Source organism: Dryobates pubescens, chromosome 18, assembly GCF_014839835.1.
Source record: "Dryobates pubescens isolate bDryPub1 chromosome 18, bDryPub1.pri, whole genome shotgun sequence".
NCBI lineage: Eukaryota > Metazoa > Chordata > Aves > Piciformes > Picidae > Dryobates > Dryobates pubescens.
The window spans coordinates 16,208,111-16,225,548 of record NC_071629.1 but is presented as its reverse complement, the minus strand read 5'-3'; the positions used below and the strand labels follow the sequence as shown (position 1 = coordinate 16,225,548).

The 17,438-nt window shown below is 54.9% G+C and overlaps 1 protein-coding gene across 1 annotated transcript; it reads left to right on the top strand.

Annotated features, from left to right (window-relative positions):
- Window positions 1–7,303: 7,303 nt before the first annotated feature.
- LOC104297890 (endothelin receptor type B) lies at window positions 7,304–16,206 on the top strand. Its single transcript, XM_009897909.2, has 7 exons — window positions 7,304–7,771; window positions 10,390–10,502; window positions 10,961–11,165; window positions 11,893–12,042; window positions 12,838–12,971; window positions 13,945–14,053; window positions 15,696–16,206. Exons 1-7 carry the CDS (start codon window positions 7,304–7,306, stop codon window positions 15,843–15,845), a joined length of 1,329 nt encoding a protein of 442 aa, XP_009896211.2. The 3' UTR covers window positions 15,846–16,206.
- The last annotated feature ends 1,232 nt before the right edge of the window (window positions 16,207–17,438 follow it).

Below are 17,438 nucleotides of genomic sequence, written 5' to 3'. Positions count from 1 at the left end.
ACCTGAAGGGAGGTTGTAGCCAGGAGGGGGTTGGTCTCTTCTCCCAGGCAACCAGCACCAGAACAAGAGGACACAGTCTCAAGCTGTGCCAGGGGAGGTTTAGGCTGGAGGTGAGGAGAAAGTTCTTCCCAGAAAGAGAGATTGGCCAGGGGGCATTGGATATCCTTTGCCAGTGCTTTCCTGCATCCTGCCCTACAGAGCTGAAGGCTGGAGAGACTTCTCAGACCTTCCATCTATTGACAATGCTGAACCCCAGGGTAGTGCTTGGCAGATGCTTCCATCTGTCTCTGGAGAATCCTCAGGGTTTGGGGTGGGGGTCTGGAGAAGCCAGGTGGGGATCAACCTCTCCCACCACAGCAGCCTCAGCAGCACAGCCACAGTGTGAGACCTTCTTGGAATGGAATAGAATTAACCAGCTTGGCAGAGGCCTTCGAGATCATCGAGTCCAACCTGCCTTAACAGGTCCCTCTCCACTCCTGAGGGGTGCACTTACCCTGACCCCTGCTGGCTTGCAGCCAGGGCTGTCCCCTAAAGCAGCTGCAAATGCCAAAGAGGCTTCTGCCCCGCACAGCCCCAGGTTATCACACCTCGGGCAGGAAGTCACATACACAGCAGCACCCTCAGCCCTGACACCAGGACAGAGTGGCCAGCCTTCAAAGGCAAGCAGCTGGCAAGCTGCCCCTTCTGCTTGTGTCATGGAACTGTCCCTGCCTCAGCAGCCACAGCTGCAGATGTCCTGTCATCTCCAGCCAGCCTGGCTGGGCTCGGCCTCGGCTGATAAGAGAGTAATGAGCAGAGGAAGCCTCGAGCATGGGGTCAGTGTGGGCTCGTGGGAACAGCAGGCTTCTGGCTGTGCAGGGCAGATGATTCCTGGGACAACTCTTGCTCCAACAGGAAGGAAGTTTAGGCTGGAGGTGAGGAGAAAATTCTTCACACAAAGAGTTATTTGCCATTGGGATGTGCTGCTCGGGGAGGTGGTGGAGTCCCCATCCCCGGAGGTGTTCCAGAGGGGACTGGATGTGGCACTTGGAGCCATGGTTTAGTAGTCATGAGGTGTTGGGTGACAGCTTGGACTTGATGATCCTTGAGGTCTTTTCCAACCTTATTGATTCTGTGATTCTGTGACAAGCCCCAGCACCCCAAGCCTGTTCTCCCACTCAGCCAGCCTGGCTGGTGGGAAGGGATGTGGCTGCACACAGGCAGAAGCAATTACTCCAGCAAGGTCTGCTCTCTAGCCCCTGGAGAGCAGCAGTAGAGCTTGGTGAGATCCAGCCTGAAACTGCTGGAGGTGTCATCATGTGTTGTCCATGCAAGATCACCTCTTGGGCTGGTACAGGTCAGGGGTGGGGATTGCTGAGTCCTGGTGGACAACAGGTTTACCATGAGCCAGCAACATGCTCTTGAGGCCAAGAAGGCCAATGGTCGTCTGGGGTGCATGAAGAAGTGTGTGGCCAGCAGCTCCAGGGAGGTTCTCCTTCCCCTCTTGCATGGTGAGGCCATGGCTGGGGCACTGGTTCCAGTTCTGGGCTCCCCAGGTCAATAGATAAGGAACTAGAGGAGAGAGCCTCAGAGTGGGAGAGTCACAGAATCATAGAATCAATAAGGTTGGAAAAGACCTCAGAGATCATCAAGTCCAACCTGTCACCCAGCACCTCATGACTACTAAACCATGGCATCAAGTGCCACATCCAATCCCCTCTTGAACCCCTCCAAGGATGGGGACTCCACCACCTCCCTGGGCAGCACATCCCAATGGCTAACAACTCTCTCTGTGAAGAACTTCCTCCTCACCTCCAGCCTAAACTTCCCCTGGCACAGCTTGAGACTGTGTCCTCTTGTTCTGGTGCTGGTTGCCTGGGAGAAGAGACCAACCCCCTCCTGGCTACAACCTCCCTTCAGGGAGTTGTAGAGAGCAAGAAGGTCTCCCCTGAGCCTCCTCTTCTCCAGGCTAAGCAACCCCAGCTCCCTCAGCCTCTCCTCACAGGGCTGTGCTCCAGACCCCTCCCCAGCCTCACTGCCCTTCTCTGGACACGTTCAAGAGTCTCAATGTCCTTCTGAAATTGAGTGGCCCAGAACTGGGGGAATGATGATGGAGCAGGGCAGGAGGACAAAGAAAATGAGAGAGAAGATGTAAAGGGGTGAAACAGACAACGAGGTGGTCACCATGATAGAGTCCATTGCTTCCTTAAGGTGAGCTTGGGGGGCCAAGCTGGATGTAGCTTCTCCCTCTAGAGACAGTTTCCACACACACACACATCCCTCAGCCACTAAGATCTCCTCCTCATGGTCTTTTCCAACCTGGTTAATTCTATTCTATTCTATTCTATTCTACTCTGCTCTATTCTGTTCTGTTCTATTCTATTCTATTCTATTCTACCCTACTCTATTCTATTCTGTTCTGTTCTGTTCTATTCTATTCTATTCTATTCTACTCTACTCTACTCTATTCTGTTCTATTCTATTCTATTCTATTCTCAGAGCTCTGCTCTGCTCTGCTCCTATTCTACTTTGCTGCTGCAGCTGTAAGGGTTTAGAAGTTAGCTCCCCTGGGATGGTTTACTCCAAGACAGGCAGGAGGGGTGGAGATCAAAGGCCAGGAACAACTTCTATAGTTAGCTCAGAGCTCTGGAGAGCTCCTTCCTATGGGTGTCTCAAACTGGGAGGGCTGGACCTAAAGAGCCCCAGAGTGCACAAACAGCCAGCTTGACATGTCCCCTTCAACATGGAAGGACAGCTGGTGCAGGATGGATTCACAGGGTGGTTTGGGTTCAAGGTCATCTAGTTCCACCTCCCCTGCCACGGGCAGGGACCAGGTTGCTCAAAGCCTCATCCAGCCTGGATCCCAGGCAGCTGCTGCTTGCCTCCATGATGCTGTGTTGCTGGTTGCTGCTGGGTTGCACCATGGCTTATGTCAGAAGGTTCTGATCATTTAAGTGACCCTTGACATTCCTGGGGGTCTCCAGAGGGGGCTGGAGCCATCCCTTGTCTCCAGCAGAACACAAAGCCCCATTCATTCCCCTGTCACATGCAGAAACGTGGCTGTCCCAGAATAGGGCTGCAGGACACCTCCCCACCGGGGTCAGGAGAGGAGGTGGCACGAGGGAAGAGAGCCAAGGAGAAGCTGCAGCCCTCCCAGGAAGCCAAAGGGTTAAAGGAGCCATCAACCAATGCACCATGACTCCTGCCAAGTGGAGATGAACTACCTGAGGGGCACATCTCCTGATCTGTAGGGGGATCAGAGGGGCAGAGCCACTTAGAGAATGGTGGGAGGCCATCTCCTGAAGCCCTTCACAGACACCAGGTGGTCATGAGTTTGTTTGCCACCACCCTGACCCAGGCCAAAGGCCCAGCCTCAGTCTCACAGGCACCACCAAGGTGCAAAAATGCTTCACTGAGCCCCAAAGTCACCTTTGGGGCACATTTGCAAGTTGGAGACATCTATGAGCACTACTGACCCAAATAGGGAGGTGGTGGAGTCCCCATCACTGGAGGTGTTCAGGAAGAGACTGGATGGGGTGCTTGGTGCCATGGTCTGGTTGATTAGATGGTGTTGGGTGATAGGTTGGACTTGATGATCTCAAAGGTCTCTTCCAACCTGGTTAATTCTAATCTAATCTAATCTAATCTATTCTATTCCTAAGAGGGACTCTCCAGCTTGGGAAGCTTAGTAGGATGAAGAAAGAAGAGGCTGAATGAAGGTTTGTTCTCTGCTCTTTTGAGCAAGGAGTCATCTCTGATGGATTCTCCACAGTTCTGGCTCATCAGATCTTCAAGGAGCCATGGCAGTGATTCAGTGGAGAAGAACAGAGAAGGAAGAAAGCTCCCAAACCCCCAGGAGAGATGATCTCCACCCTGTTTACAATCCCTGACTCCAGAGAAAGGCTGGGCTGGCCAAGTTCTCATTGGCCAAACCTCAAGATGAGAGGGAATCTGAACCCTCTTGTGTCTGTAACAGGGTATATCCCAGAGTCCCAGCATGGTGGGGTTGAAAGGGACCTCTGGAGGTCAGCCAGTCCAACCCCCTGCTCAAGTAGGGACAGCCACAGCAGCTTGCCCAGGATCACAATGGCCAGCTGGGTTTGGAAGCTCTCCAGAGAAGGAGAGTCCACAACCTCTCTGAGCAGCCTGCTGCAGGGCTCCAGCACCCTCACACCAAAGAAGTTTCTCCTGCTGTTCAGGTGGGTTCCACTTTGTGCCCATTGCCCCTTGTCCTGTCCCTGGTCACCAGGTAACAAAGGCTCCAGCTGATGCTGATGGGAGGACAAGAGGTGATGATCTGAACTCCAAGAGGGAGATTCAGACTGGAGAGAAGGGAGAAATGTTTGACCCTGAGGGTGGTGAGAGCCTGGCCCAGGCTACCCAGAGAGGTGGGAGATGCCCCATGCCTGGCACCACTGCAGGTCAGGTTGTCTGGGGCTCTGAGCAACCTGCTCCAGTTGCAGATGTCTCTGCTGGGTGCAGGGGTTGGACTGGGTGAGGTTTAAAGGTCCCTTCCCACCCAAACCCCTCCAGGATTTGTTGAAGATGAGGCTTGTTCTTGCCCAGCACCCCCAAGAGCAGCTCTTCTGCTCTGCCCCTCTGCCAGAGGACAGTCCCTTCCCCGTGGCTTGCTGTGCTCCTCTTCCTGCTGAGCTCCTCGTAGGCAGGGCCTGGAGCAGCTGGCTTCACACACCCTGGGCAGAGGTGGCTTTGATGCCCCCTCCCCCTGAAGGTGGTGGGGGCTGCAGCTTCCTTCAGCAAAGCAGAGCCATGGAGCTTCTCCAAGCCCATCCCTACAAGGTTTGCAGCAGGCAGCAGCCTTCCCCCCAGCTGCCTCCTCTCTCCTCCTCCAGCTTTGTTTGTTTGTTGTTATTATTTTCATCTCCTTGGGGCTGTCTGACGTTGCTCCTCCTTCACCCTCCTCCTCCTCCATCCCCACCCTTCCCCTATTGGCTGTGGGGCTGCTCCTGGGGGGGGAGCTCCACGGTTTTCTATATAACCCCTGGAGACCTCAGGCAGTCACCAGAAGCAGAAACATTCCCCTGGGCATTAGCCCAGGCAGAAAAGCAAACTCCAGGACCTGCAGCACATGTCCAGCTGCCCATGTGGGGGGATGGAGCTGTGAGAGAAACTCATCTGAGGAGCATCCAGCCTCGGTGGTGATGAGGAAGGTAACAACTCCAATGAGAAGCTTTGCTCTTCCATGTGTTGTTTGGCAAACAAAATGATGTCTTGCTTCTGGGTGAGGGATGGGGGGGGGTGGGGGTTGCATGATTTTCTGACCCACCTCAACCTGGGGGAGATGTTGAAGGGAGCACAGCACCTGTGCAGGGTCCAGCTGGTGGGCAGGGAGAAGGTGCAGAAGAAACCCAGCACACCTCAGTGGGGGGAGGTCCTGCTGGTTATGGAGCAGGTTGTGTGGAGGGCAGGGAGGAAGCTGGGTGTGGTGTCATCATCCACCTTTCTCCCCCCACCTCTCCTCCACCCATGGCATTTCTGCTGCAGGAGATGTTTATCTGCAGCAAAGGTCTGTGTGGTGGGGTTAGTCAGGCAGGAGAGCCCAAGGGGAGCTGCTCTTGAGGGCAGCCAGCTCTGTCCAGGCAGGACAAAGCAGGCAGCATGCCATGGTGGAGAAGCTCCCTTGAGATGGAGATGCCTCCTGAGCTGTGGTGGCTCTGCTGGGCTTCCAAACAGGAGGAATCCCAAGCCCCTCACCCCAGCTATGGCATCTTCCAGATGAGAGCAGGTTGTGCCAGGGTTATGACAACAGTCTTCAGCTCTTCTCCACTCTGGCAATGTTCTTTGAGGTCCATGTCCTGACTCTGGTGGTTCCAGCTGTGATTTGGACTCATCACAGCCTCAAGGACATTCCCACTTTCATGTGTCTAAGCTAGGAGCCCCAGCCAGGCAAGTGGGATGGAGATCCCATCAGGTGGGATGGGGATTCCTTCAGGTGGGAAGGGGTTGGAGATCCCATCAGGTGGGATGGGGATCCCATCAGGTGGGATGGGGATTCCTTCAGGTGGGAAGGGGTTGGAGATCCCATCAGGTGGGATGGGGATCCCATCAGGTGGGAAGGGGTTGGAGATCCCATCAGGCACCTCAGCTGCTCAGCAGCAGGAGCAAAGCACAGAGGATTTTGGCTTGGGTGATGCTGGCTTTCACTTCACATCTGCTGGGCACTGAAGAAGCTTCTTGGTGCTCCCATGCCACAGTTTCTCAGCCCATCTGAGAAAGGGTTGGAGATGTGAGAGGCAGCTTGGAGGAGCAGGAGGAAAGGGGCTGTGGAGGAGCAGCTAACAAAGCTGCTCTTTCACTGCAGTGCTGGGTTCTAAGGCAGGGTGGAGGAGAAGGGATTTTGTTCTTCAGTGCTGTGGAGAGGACAGGCAGGACCCAGGGAGCTGTGTCCTGTGATGGTCACTCACATGACTTTGTTATGGTTGGACTCGATGACCTTAGAGGTCTTTTCCAAACAAAGTGGGTCTGGGATTCTCTGAGACCTTTCAGCAAACACCCAGGGGCTGAATGTTCACACCAGGCTCTGGAGTCCTGGCTCGAGGAGAGCAGAGGGCACAGGAGGCGACTTTCAGTGGTGCCCAGCGACAGGACAAGGGGCAGCAGGCTCCAACTGGAACCCAGGAGGTTCCATCTGAATATCACCACTTTGACCTGATAGGATCTCATCTGGAGTTGTTTCTGCTCACTCTGGTGAAGGGCTTTCTCCAGAATTCCTGTCATTCAGTCTCACAGGATCCTGGATTCCCAGCATGGTGGGGTTGGGAGGGTCTTCTGCAGATCATCCAGTCCAACCTCTGCTCAAGCAGAGGCAGCCACAGCAGCTTGCCCGGGATCACAACGGCCAGCTGGGTTTGCAAGCTCTCCAGAGAAGGGACTCCAACCCCTCTGGGCAGCCTGCTCCAGGGTTTCAGCACCCTCACACAAGTTTCTCCTCCTGCTCAAGTGGAACCTCTTGCATTCCATTTTGTGCCCATTGCCCCTTGTCCTGTCACTGGGGCACCATTCAGGAGAGTTTGGCCCCATCCTCTGGCCCCCCACAGGTGAATGGGATGGGATGGAATGGAATGGGATGGAATGGAATGGAATGGACCAGGTTGGAAGAGACCTTCGAGAAGGTGCTTTAGCTCTTGCTGAGCATCGCTCAGCTCCCCTCTGGGGCTGCTCTTCTGCAGGCTCACCAGCCCCAGGGCTCTCAGCCTCTCTCCTCACAAGTTCCTCCTTCCTCTACTAACCAAGTTCTCTCCCTTGTCCCTTTCTCCATCCACAGGTGCAGCCAAGACCCAAGCAAGGACATCCCCCGAGCATCATGAGGATGCCAGGATCCACGGCAAGGATCCCAGCTCCCCCGGCTCTGGCTGTCCTCCTCGCCTGCCTCTTCTCGGGGGCACAAACCCAGACCCCGAGAGCCTTCCAGGAGAGCACCATCCCCTTCGAGGTGCTCAAGCAGGAGCAGGCTTACGGTCTGGTCCAGCCAGGCGTGTTGCAGGACGCCAGGGTGCCCAACCAGTCGGAGAGCCTCCCCGGGAGCGGGGGCTCGGCGCGCCCGCCGCTGCCGGTGTGCGCCAAGCCTGCCGACATCAGGCACGTCTTCAAGTACATCAACACCGCCGTGTCCTGCACCATCTTCGTCGTGGGCATCATCGGCAACTCCACGCTCCTCAGGATCATCTACAAGAACAAGTGCATGAGGAATGGGCCCAACGTCCTCATTGCCAGCCTGGCACTGGGAGACCTCCTCTACATCCTCATCGCTCTGCCCGTCAACGTCTACAAGGTGAGGCTCCCGCGCGGCGCGAGCGCTGCGGCGGCACGGGGGCTGCGGGGACGGGCGGTCTGCTCCCCTCCCTTGGTGGCCTGGGCAGCATCTCCTCTGCTTTGCAGGCTCCATGTGGGTAGGGGGTGGTAGAAGCTCCACCCTTGGAGGTTTTTAAGGCCAGGCTGGATGTGGCTCTGAGCAACCTGATGTAGTGTGAGGGGGTTGGAACTGGTGAGAGGCCTCGAGCACAGCCCTGTGAGGAGAGGCTGAGGGAGCTGGGGTTGCTTAGCCTGGAGAAGAGGAGGCTCAGGGGAGACCTCATTGCTCTCTACAACTACCTGAAGGGAGGTTGTAGCCAGGTGGGGGGTGGTCTCTTCTCCCAGGCAAGCAGCACCAGAACAAGAGGACACAGTCTCAAGCTGTGCCAGGGGAGGTTTAGGCTGGAAGTGAGGAGAAAGTTCTTCCCAGAGAGAGTCATTGGAATGTGCTGCCCAGGGAGGTGGTGGAGTCCCCATCCCTGGAGGTGTTCAAGAGGGGATTGGATGTGGCACTTGGTGCTATGGTTTAGTAGTCCTGAGGTGTTGGGTGGCAGGTTGGACTTGATGATCTCTGAGGTCTCTTCCAACCTTATTGATTCTCTGATTCTATTCTATGATGATCCTTGATCCTTTGCTTGGTGCCATGGTTTAGTTGATTAGATGGTGTTGGGTGATAGGTTGGACTTGATGATCTCAAAGGCCTCTTCCAACCTGGTTTATTCCATTCCATTCCATTCTTGAGGTCCCTCCCACCCCTAACAATTCTATGATCCTGTGTCTGCAGGGGATGGGGGGAGGGTGTTTGTGTGCTCCAAAGGATGAGGGAAACATAAACCAAGAGCTCAAAGAACATTCCTGGGGCAGCAGAGGCGTCCTCACCCACAGCTGTGTTATGGACACACAAACAGGCACAGAACCTTCCAGATCTTCTCCATCCCACCTAAACCCACACAAATTAGCTCACCTGCAGCCCCCTGAGGTTATAACCTGACATTTGTTTCAGCTGACCCCAAATTACTGTCCACTGAGGACACTTGTCCCACCACAGTTCAGTGGATCAGCCTCAAACAAAGATCTTCTTTATCCCAGCTGAAGTTGAAGGCTCACCAAGGAAGGAGGCAAATGGCTGTGCTACAAACCAGGGCTTCTGTCAGAGCCACCATTCCCAGATGGGAGAGAAGAGGGACAGCAAATGTCCTCAGAAGTACCTGAGATCTGCACTGGGGCAGAGAGGGCTGGGTGATGTGGGCAGTAGGCCTGGGAGCCCAGCTGAGAGTAGAAGGTGTGTTATGGTGCCTGTGAGATGTCTTGTGACACTTGTGAGACATGTCATGACATCTCTGAGATGTGCTATGCCACCTGTGAGGTGTATCACACTGCCTGTGAGATGTCTGGCTTAACACAGCATAGAATAGAATAGACCAGGTTGGAAAAGACCTTCAACATCAAGTCCAACCTATCACCCAACACCATCTGATCAGCTAAACCATGGCACCAAGCACCCCTGCCAGGCTCTTTCTAAACACCTCCAGGGATGGTGACTCCACCACCTCCCTGGGCAGCACATTCCAATGGCCAATCTCTCTTTCTATGAAGAACTTCTTCTTAACATCCAGCCTAAACTTCCCCTGGCACAGCTTGAGACTGTGTCCTCTTGTTCTGGTGCTGGTTGCCTGGGAGAAGAGACCAACCCCCTCCTGGCTACAACCTCCCTTCAGGTAGTTGTAGACAACTCACCCCCTGCTTGAGCCAGGTTTTGGTGGGCTTGAAGCCAGAGGTTTCTCTGAAGGGTTGCTGCAGGGTGAAGGACTTGGAGCTCAGCCAGATTTGTTTGTCCAAGGCAAGCTTCAGCATGAAAAGTGGCAATGGAGGGATCCTGGAGCAAGCAGGCTGGGTGGCAGGAGGAGAAGGCAGAGGGTAGATTTATACTGAGTGCAAGGAAGAAGTTCTTCACTGGGAGGGTGAGGAGACACTGGGACTGGCTCCCCAGGATGGTGCTGGATGCCCCTCCCTGGAGGTGTTCAAAGCCAGGTTGGATGAGGTAACCTGGTCTAGTGGAAGATGTCCCTGCCCATTGCACAGGGGTTGGAACTAGATGATCTTTAAGGTCCCTTCCAACCCAAGCCATTCCATGACTCCATGAAGTTTGACGTGGGAATAAGGTGGATGCCATCTGACAGTGAGAACAACCAGAGGTGGCTGGTAGAAGGTCTCCAGTTGCTGTGTCTGCATAACCTTGCCAGACTTTGGCTCTTTCAGGTGATGCCACTTTGCCCTCTGAAAGCCACCCAAAGCCCATCCTGGCATTCAGATCCACCCCAACCCCACCCAAGATATGGATCCAGAACCTAGCACCTGCATCATCCTTCCATCCATGTGTCAACTCCTCTCCCAGCAAACCTTTGGGGAGATGGAGAGTCCCCAGTACAACACAAAACACCAGAGACCTCCCACTGTGTGATCCTGGTGGAGGTGACCTCAGGGTGCTTTCAGCTGCTCTTTGAGGGCTTCTCACACCTGGTGGCCAACCACCCCCTGTTATGGCAAGCTGGACACACTGTCCTGAAGCAGCCTGGTGACCCTTTGGTTCTTCCCCAGCTCCTGGCAAAGGACTGGCCCTTTGGTGTTCAGGTCTGCAAGCTGGTCCCCTTCATCCAGAAGGCTTCAGTGGGCATCACTGTGCTCAGCCTTTGTGCTCTCAGCATTGACAGGTAAGAGACAACTTCTGCCCTGCCCAGCCTGGCCCAAATCTGACTTTGCCACTGAGAACATCAGGGTCACCAGGACTATCTGTCCCTTCATGGTAACCAGAAGGCAGACCACAGGAGAGCTTGGAGCCAGGCTTGGTAGGAGATGAGGACAGGATACCATGTGGACCAGGATGCTCTGTCATGAAGAGCTGAAATCCAGCAGGGGACAGAGATTCAATTCTGCTGCAAAAAGTGGAGGAATACCTGCTGGGGTGGTGGGGAAGGGTGGCAGGTAGACACTGGCCATGGGTACCTACCACCACCCTCATCTGCTGACCTCTTGTGTCTGATCTTTCCCCTTCCACTGGAGGGGAAGGTTCAGGGGTGGAGGAAGGCATAAGAGAAAGGGGCTTTGGGGACCTCCAAGCTGGACCTTCTTTGCCCCCTCCCTGATGGCTGCTTCCTCGCACGTTGGGCAGGTACCGAGCGGTGGCATCCTGGAGTCGCATCCAGGGGATAGGAATCCCCATGTGGAAGGCAGTGGAGGTGATGCTGATCTGGGTGGTGGCCATTGTCCTTGCAGTCCCTGAAGCCATTGCCTTTGACATGGTGGAGCTCAGCTACTGGGAGCAGCACCTGTGGGTGTGCATGCTGGCCTCTGAGCAGAAATCCAGCTTCATGATGGTAGGTACCCTGTCCCACCCCAGCTGGGCACCCTCCAGCCTCTGTTAGAGGATTGGGTGCTCCTGTAGATGGCTGCTTCTGGCCTTCAGGGTGAACACAAGGAGAGCAGCAGCAGAGCCAGCATTGTAGTGACATGGTTTGTATGTGGGGCCAGAAAACAGGCAGCTGGTCCTTGGGCATGGAATCACAAACTGGTTTGGGTTGGAAGGGACCTTAAAGATCATCTAGTCCAACCTTCCTGCCCTGGGGAGTGACATCTTCACCTAGGCCAGGCTGCTCACAGTCCCATCCAACCTGGACTTGAACACTTACAGGGAGGTGTTAAGCTGTGTTGTCTTCACCACCCAGGTCAGAAGGTCACAACACATCTTGGGAAGGTTCAGAGCCCACCACATTGTCCAAGAGCATCTCCACAACCAGTCTGTGTGGGTAACCCTTCACAGGGCCAGTTCAGGGTGGTCAAGGGAATGAAGGCTCTTAGAAAGCATCAGGTCTTAGCCCAGACAAGATCCTTGCAGCTGTTTCTTGTACAAGATTGGGCTGGCAGCCAGGTGGAAACCAGCCTTGGGGGGAAGATCATCCCATGTGCAGGTAGCACAGGAGCCGTGCCACACACCTCAGGTAGACACCAGCAGGGGCTGGGAAAGGCCAGCACCAGGGGCTGAGTCCCTTCATGCCCCAGTTCCCCACCTCCCCTTGCCCCAGCTGCTCTCTCTCGTGCCTGCAGTTCTACCGTGACGTGAAGGACTGGTGGCTCTTTGGCTTCTATTTCTGCCTCCCCCTGCTGTGCACTGGCATCTTCTACACCTTGATGTCGTGTGAGATGTTGAGCAAGAGAAATGGCATGAGAATTGCTCTGAATGACCACATGAAACGGGTAAGGAAGCCAGGATGGGAGAGACCCTGCTGGGTCCCAGCGAGGAGGGAGGGCTCTTGATGGGGAGGACGTGGACCTGGCCTTCTGGAGGACATGTGTGAGCTGATGCAACCTCACAGTGGTCACAGATACTGGTGCAGTGATGCAAATGCATGGATCAGACCAGGGAGTTGGGCCTTCAGTTCAACAATCCTCGACTAGCCAGGGACTACCCAAGACTAGTCCATGGACCCAGATGGATCTTCAGTCCCTCATGGCCATTTACATCTGGCCATGCTATGCCAGTCACCAGGAGCGATGGCAAGAAGGGATGTGAAGCAGTCTGGTCCATAGAGAATCACAGAACTGCCAGGGCTGGAAGGGACCTTGAGGACCACCTAGTTCCACCCCCGCTGCCATGGGCAGGGACACCTCCTGCTAGAGCACATCCAGCCTGACCTTAAAAACTTCCAGGGATGAGGCTTCCACCAGCTCCCTGGGCAACCTGTGCCAGTGTCTCACCACCCCTCATGGGGAAGAACTTCCTCCTAACATCCAATCTGAACGTACCCACTTGTAGTCTTGCTCCTTCCCCTCAGTTCCTATCACTCCCCTGCTGATCCCATTTCCGCAGCCTGGCTCTTGGAGTCCTCCTCACAGTGCAGGACCTGGGACCGGCAGGTTGTGCTCTAGACTGGGATGACAGGAAGGAGTGGAAGAGGTGCTGCTGAGCTTGGGCAGGTGCTGCTTTGCTCCACCTGCTCTCCAGTGCTCAGCCAGCCCAAGCTTGCTCTCCTGCCCCCCTTCCTCCCGCAGCGCCGGGAGGTGGCCAAGACGGTCTTCTGCCTGGTGCTGATCTTCGCGCTCTGCTGGCTGCCTCTCCACCTCAGCCGCATCCTCAAGCAGACCATCTACGACCAGACAGACCCCAACAGGTGTGAGCTGCTCAGGTAGGGCACCAGCAGCAGGGCACCCTGCTGGGAGCCTCTGGGGGCACCAGCAGAGCTCCCACTGGGCTCATTGCGAACTGCGGGAGATGCCTTCCAAACGTCTCCCTGGAATAGCTCCCTCCTAGGTGGCCTTGCTCTCCTGGTAGGCACACAGGGAGGGTGAAGGGGGCCCATGAGAAGAGAAGAAATGAGGTTTGGAGATGGCTCTACAAAGCCCTGGGTGGAAGAGATCTCCTGGGCTGAGGGGTCTCTACAAAGCCCTGGGTGGAAGAGATCTCCTGGGCTGAGGGGTCCCTACAAAGCCCTGGGTGGAAGAGATCTCCTGGGCTGAGGGGTCTCTACAAAGCCCTGGGTTGGAGAGATCTCCTGGGCTGAGGGGTCTCTACAAAGCCCTGGGTTGGAGAGATCTCCTGGGCTGAGGGGTCTCTACAAAGCCCTGGGTTGGAGAGATCTCCTGGGCTGAGGATCATTCTGTGCAGGGCTAAAGGAACTGCAGCAGCTCCAAGGGCTGTGCACACTTTCTGTCACTTGGCTGGTGGATGTGTCCTCCTCTTGCCTTTACCTGTCACATAGAATCATGGAACTGTGTGCTTGGAAGAGACCTCTAAGACCATCAAGTCCAACACTGCTGTGGCCATTAAACCATGTCCCAGGGTGCCACATCCACACGTGTCTTGGGCACCTCCAGGCATGGTGACTCCACCACCTCCCTGGGCAGCCTGTTCCAAACTTCAGGCCGGTTTGAGGAGATCAGGGTCACCAGGAGAAATCAGATCTCATGGTTTCCTCAAGCAATGCTCCTCACAAGCAGCAGCACTGTGCAGGAAGGTCTCCTCTGTGCTCACCTCCAGGGTGTCACCCGCTGGCCCTCCATGGAGCAGGTTCTCAGGCCAGGCAGTTGGCAGGCACTTTGGAAACTCTCCTTCAGCTCTCCATGAGCTTCCAACACTTCTTCTGTCCCCTCCCATCTCAGTTTCCTCCTGGTGATGGATTACTTTGGGATCAACATGGCCTCCCTCAACTCCTGCATCAACCCTGTGGCTCTCTACTTTGTCAGCCGGAAATTCAAGAACTGCTTCCAGGTAGGGCTGAGCCCTCCAGAGCTCCTGGCTCTGGTGACCCTTCCCAGACACTGGCCCCAAGGGCACAAGCTCCTTTGAAGCCTGCAGGCAGGAAGCACCCAGAGCAACCCTCACTGCAGTGGCCTTGTGCGCTTAGGAGGTGACAGGGAAGGTGGAGAGTGCTTTGGGGCTGCTTGAACCTTCAAACCCAAGATATGCAGGCAGAATTGTCAGGAGCAATGGGATGGGATGGGATGAGATTGGATAAGATAGATGGGATGGAATGGGTTGGGATGGAATATCTGAAATGGGATGGGATAGATGGGATGGGTTGGGATGGGATAGATGGGATGGGTTGGGATGAGATAGATGAGATGGGATGGGATAGATGGGATGGGTTGGGATGGGATAGATGGGATGGGATGGAATATCTGAAATGGGTGGGATAGATGTGATGGGTTGGGATGAGATAGATGAGATGGGATGGAATATCTGAAATGGGATGGGATAGATGGGATGGGTTGGGATGGGATAGATGGGATGGGATGGAATATCTGAAATGGGAAGGGATAGATGGGATGGGTTGGGATGGGATAGATGGGATGGGATGGAATATCTGAAATGGGATGGGATAGATGGGATGGGTTGGGATGGGATAGATGGGATGGGATGGAATATCTGAAATGGGATGGGATGGAATATCTGAAATGGGATGGGATAGATGGGATGGGTTGGGATGAGATAGATGAGATGGGATGGAATAGATGGGATGGAATATCTGAAATGGGAAGGGATAGATGGGATGGGTTGGGATGGGATAGATGGGATGGGATGGAATATCTGAAATGGGATGGGATAGATGGGATGGGTTGGGATGGGATAGATGAGATGGGATGGAATAGATGGGATGGAATATCTGAAATGGGAAGGGATAGATGGGATGGGTTGGGATGAGATAGATGGGATGGGATGGAATATCTGAAATGGGATGGGATAGATGGGATGGGTTGGGATGGGATAGATGGGATGGGATGGAATAGATGGGATGGAATATCTGAAATGGGATGGGATAGATGGGATGGGTTGGGATGGGATAGATGGGATGGGATGGAATATCTGAAATGGGATGGGATAGATGGGATGGGTTGGGATGGGATAGATGAGATGGGATGAGATAGATGGGATGGAATATCTGAAATGGGATGAGGTAGATGGGATAGGATGGAATATCTGGAATGGGGTGAGGTAGATGGGATGGGTTGGGATGGGATAGATGGGATGGGATGGAGATTGGATGAGATGGGATGAGACAAAATGAGATAGATGGGATGGAATGGGATAGATAGGATAAAATGGGATGGAAAGAAGACACCTCCCAGCTGCTGTGGCTGAAGGAAGAGTTGAGCCTAGCTAAGCCTTCCCCCAAGGACAAGACAACACAAAAGGTGCCCCAGATTTTGGTGCCTTCATTTCCAGTCCTCACCAGCCTTATGCTGGGAAACCCATTCCCAGCAGGTCCACAGGACCCAAGGCTCAGGAGCACAGGCTGCGGTCCCCAGCCTGGCACCGCATGATGCCAACATCACCAAGGGCCTGCTTCCTCCTCTTCCACCCCACAGCTCACCCTGGTGTCCTCTCTCTCCACCCTCTTGTCTCCTCCCAGTCCTGCCTGTGCTGCTGGTGCCAGAGGCCAGCCCTGAGCATCACACCCACCGAGGACAAGGGCTCTGCTGGGAAGTGGAAAGCCAACGGGCAGGAGCTCGGGCTGGACAGGAGCAGCTCCCGCTTGAGCAACAAGTACAGCTCCTCCTAAAGCTGTGCCACCAGCAGGGACAAGAGGAGAAGACACCATGCCAGGGTGGCAGGACTCCTCCATTGCTCTCATACAGCCTTTTTCTGGCTGTGCCTGAATTGGTTTTGCCTTCGTGTCATGACCCACCCGGAAAGAGCTGTGGCACTTCGTGGTCTCCTACAGGGCCAGCTCTGACTGCGGCCTCTGATGCTTCTCTGCTCCCTGTCACCTCCAGAAGAGGGAGAAGTGGACTCAGATCCATGGAGGATTCTTCATTTCCTTGCAGGAAAACAAGTGATTCATGGTCATTTGTCCTGGGTGGACACATGGGGTGGGGAGATATGTGTGGAAAGGGAAGGGAGGCTGAGATGTGGTCACTTTGAGGTGGAGGAGGGATGAGGAAGAGAGGGAGAGGGCCATGAGGGACAGTTCCCAGCTAAAGAGACAAAGAAAAGCTTTGATGCCATCCCTTATCCTCTCTCTCTCTTGCTGGGATGGTTTGTGCCTGGGCTGAGAGCCAGGGCAAGATCCAGGCCCACGTGTGGCTGGTAGAACAGCGATAGCATGGAATCTCCCCTTCAGGGTAAGGAGGGATGGGCAGAAACTTGGCTTCATGGAATCCCAGGCTGGTTTGGGTTCAAGGGACCTTTGAAGGTCATCCAGTCCAACCAGGGACATCTGCAACTAGAGCAGGCTGCTTGGAGGCCCAAACAACCTGACCTGCAATGGTTCCAGGGATGGGGCATCTCCCACCTCTCTGGGCAGCCTGAGGCAGGGTCTCACCAGCCTCAGTGTCAGACATTTCCTCCATCAAGGGGAAGAAATTGTTCCTCCTGTTCTTAAGACCTAGCAGTGGCTGGAGGAAACAGCCTCCTGTTGCCCCAGGGAAGGTTTAGGCTGGACATGAAGGAAAATTTCTTCACCTTGAGGACTCTCAAGGCCTGGCCCAGGCTGGCCCAGAGCAGTGGTGGAGTCCCCATCCCTGGAGGGGTTTCAGAGCTGTGGAGATGTGGGGCTGAGGAAGTGTTTAGTGGTGACCTGGCAGGGTTGGGATAATGGTTGGGCTGGATGATCTGGAGGGGCTCTTCCAACCAGAACCATGATCCCATGATCAGGCAAAGGAGCCTTGCTCTGAAGTGCCTGACTCCTGCACAGCCCACCCCACCTGCAACCTCCCAGGCAGCCCAAGTCTGTCAGTTTGGGTTGGGAAGAGCCATTTTCTGGAGAGCATCTGACATTCTCCCTCCTCCCCTGTGCTCCTCTGTGCATTAATAAACCATGGGGGTGTTTCTAAGGGAAGATCTCCAGCTGCTTGCTGCTGAGCTGCAGGGCAGCTGTAGTCTCCTAAATACTTAGCTGAGTGTCAGCAGGTTCTCCTTGGAGGAGACAAGTGGGGTCCCCCCCTGGTGGAGCAAACTGGAGAGCTTCCACATGCTACAGGCCAGCATGGAGCAGAAACCTCCCAGGATTTCCTGCCATGGTACACTCAGCAAAAGGCTTTCACTTGGGAGGCAGCCAGCAGAGACCAACAGGGCCAGTTTGCTGCTGGTTCCAAACTGGAGGAGTGGCTGACATCCTGGCAGGCAGTACTGCCATTCAGCCAGGCCTGGACAG